Genomic DNA, 1,739 nt, shown 5'->3' on the forward strand with positions numbered 1-1,739 from the left:
CATAGGCAGCTATAAGAAGCTGGTAGCACCTTTAGTACCTTGCCCAGAAATCTCCTTAGCTGGACTACTTGAGCTTATTAAGTACGCTTCCTGTTTTCCATATTATCTCAGATGATAGTGTTGCCAAATTTTCTGCCAATATATAATACATATTTTATTTTCTCCAGCTTCAAATACTATTTTTCTCACCTTATTCAAATACTCGCCATCAGCTTACCCCAATGCCTATCTGGCTTCTTCCTGCCACTCAGTCCTCAAATGACATGTTTTAGTATTGGCTAATGTTTTAGGTGTTTAAGCAGTACCTTATTTCCAGGCACCAAACTCTGTTCCTATTATCCATTATTATTTAACAAATCACCGCAAATCACAACTATTTTAATATCTTCATGGCTTAAAATGACAAGGTTTATTCTCTTACAGTTCTGGAGGCCAGGAGTCTAAAATCAAGGTGTTGGTAGGGCTGGTTCCTTCTGGAGGTTTCTGGGAGAGAATCCATGTCCTTGCCTTGCACTTTCCAACCTTTTTTTTTTTTTTTTTTAAACAGTGAACCATATTTCAATTTATTGACATTGTCAATTTATGAACAAGACAGGATTTTTTTTCCCCATGAAATGAGATCCTTTTCAATCTGCCATAACATGTGCCCACACATCTTCACCTTGGAAATGTAGCATTTCAAGCTTTAGCCAGGGTAGATTATTCCTTCTTTACTTTCACAATTTTTACGCTGCTGCCAGAAGTCTTCTCGGCATTTGCTTTGAATTCTGTCTTCAGTGCATCTCTCACTGCTTTTGCACAGATCTGGGAGTATCGGATGTAGCTGAGTCCAGCCTGTCTCCAGTAGGCCACCATGCTGTAGCGAAAGCAGAGAGCATCGGGCCAAATCGCCAAGACGCTGGCAATGTCCCTTTTTTTTTTTTTCAGACAGAGTTTCACTCTTGTTGCCCAGGCTGGAGTGCAGTGATGTGATCTTGGCTCACTGCACCCTCTACCTCCCGGGTTCAAGCAATTCTCTTGCGTCAGTCTCCCAAGTAGCTGGGATTACAGGCATGTGCCACCACGCCCAGATAATTTTTTTTTTTGTATTTTTAGAAGAGACAGGGTTTCACCATGTTGGCCTGGCTGGTCTCGAACTCCTGACCTCAGGTGATCCACCCACCTCGGCCTCCCAAAGTGCTGGGATTATAGGCGTGAGCCACCACGCTCGGCCACCTTTTCCAACTTCAAAAGGCTGCCTGCACACCCTGGCTCATGGCCTTCCCTCCCATCCATCACCGCAGTCTCTTGCTCCCATCGTCATCACATAGCCACATTCTGTGGTCAAATCTCCCTGTGTCACTTTAAGCCACGGCATTTGTGGTAATTTGACAGCAGCAATTCAAAAGGAACACAGGGATTAGGCGTGGGTGCCTTCTTTGTGTTCTTTCTGCATCTTCGCCCCAGGTGTTCTCTGGACCTGAAACTCCCTCTCCCAGCCACCTTCCTCCAGGCTGCCTACTGCAAGAGAAACTCTGCTAAGACTCACTGAATCCTTCAGGCTTGATTTTTCCTTCCTCTGCATTCCTTGAGAGGAATAAACCTGTGTTATATCACTTGTCTTGCTGTGTTATAATTTATCTTTTCTACCTGTCTAATATTTACTTTTGATGAGAGACTTCTTGGGGGCTGGGATCCTGTATTTTGCCTCTTTCTATCCCCCACCAGGCATGAGCAGAGCGCTTGGTAAATAATAAGCA

The 1,739-nt window shown here is 44.1% G+C and overlaps 1 protein-coding gene across 1 annotated transcript; it reads right to left on the bottom strand.

The window, feature by feature from the left end:
• Window positions 1-554: 554 nt before the first annotated feature.
• Window positions 555-903, bottom strand: LOC116466389 (ATP synthase subunit epsilon, mitochondrial). The gene has a single exon (XM_032149165.2). The coding sequence runs from the start codon at window positions 853-855 to the stop codon at window positions 700-702; it is 156 nt and encodes a 51-aa protein (XP_032005056.1). The 5' UTR covers window positions 856-903; the 3' UTR covers window positions 555-699.
• Between the last annotated feature and the right edge of the window lie 836 nt (window positions 904-1,739).

Source organism: Hylobates moloch, unplaced genomic scaffold, assembly GCF_009828535.3.
Source record: "Hylobates moloch isolate HMO894 unplaced genomic scaffold, HMol_V3 SCAFFOLD_4, whole genome shotgun sequence".
Taxonomy (NCBI): domain Eukaryota; kingdom Metazoa; phylum Chordata; class Mammalia; order Primates; family Hylobatidae; genus Hylobates; species Hylobates moloch.

Excerpts from the sequence above, each read along its gene's own strand:
- LOC116466389 (XM_032149165.2), bottom strand. The coding sequence starts at position 855 with ATGGTGGCCTACTGGAGACAGGCTGGACTCAGCTACATCCGATACTCC.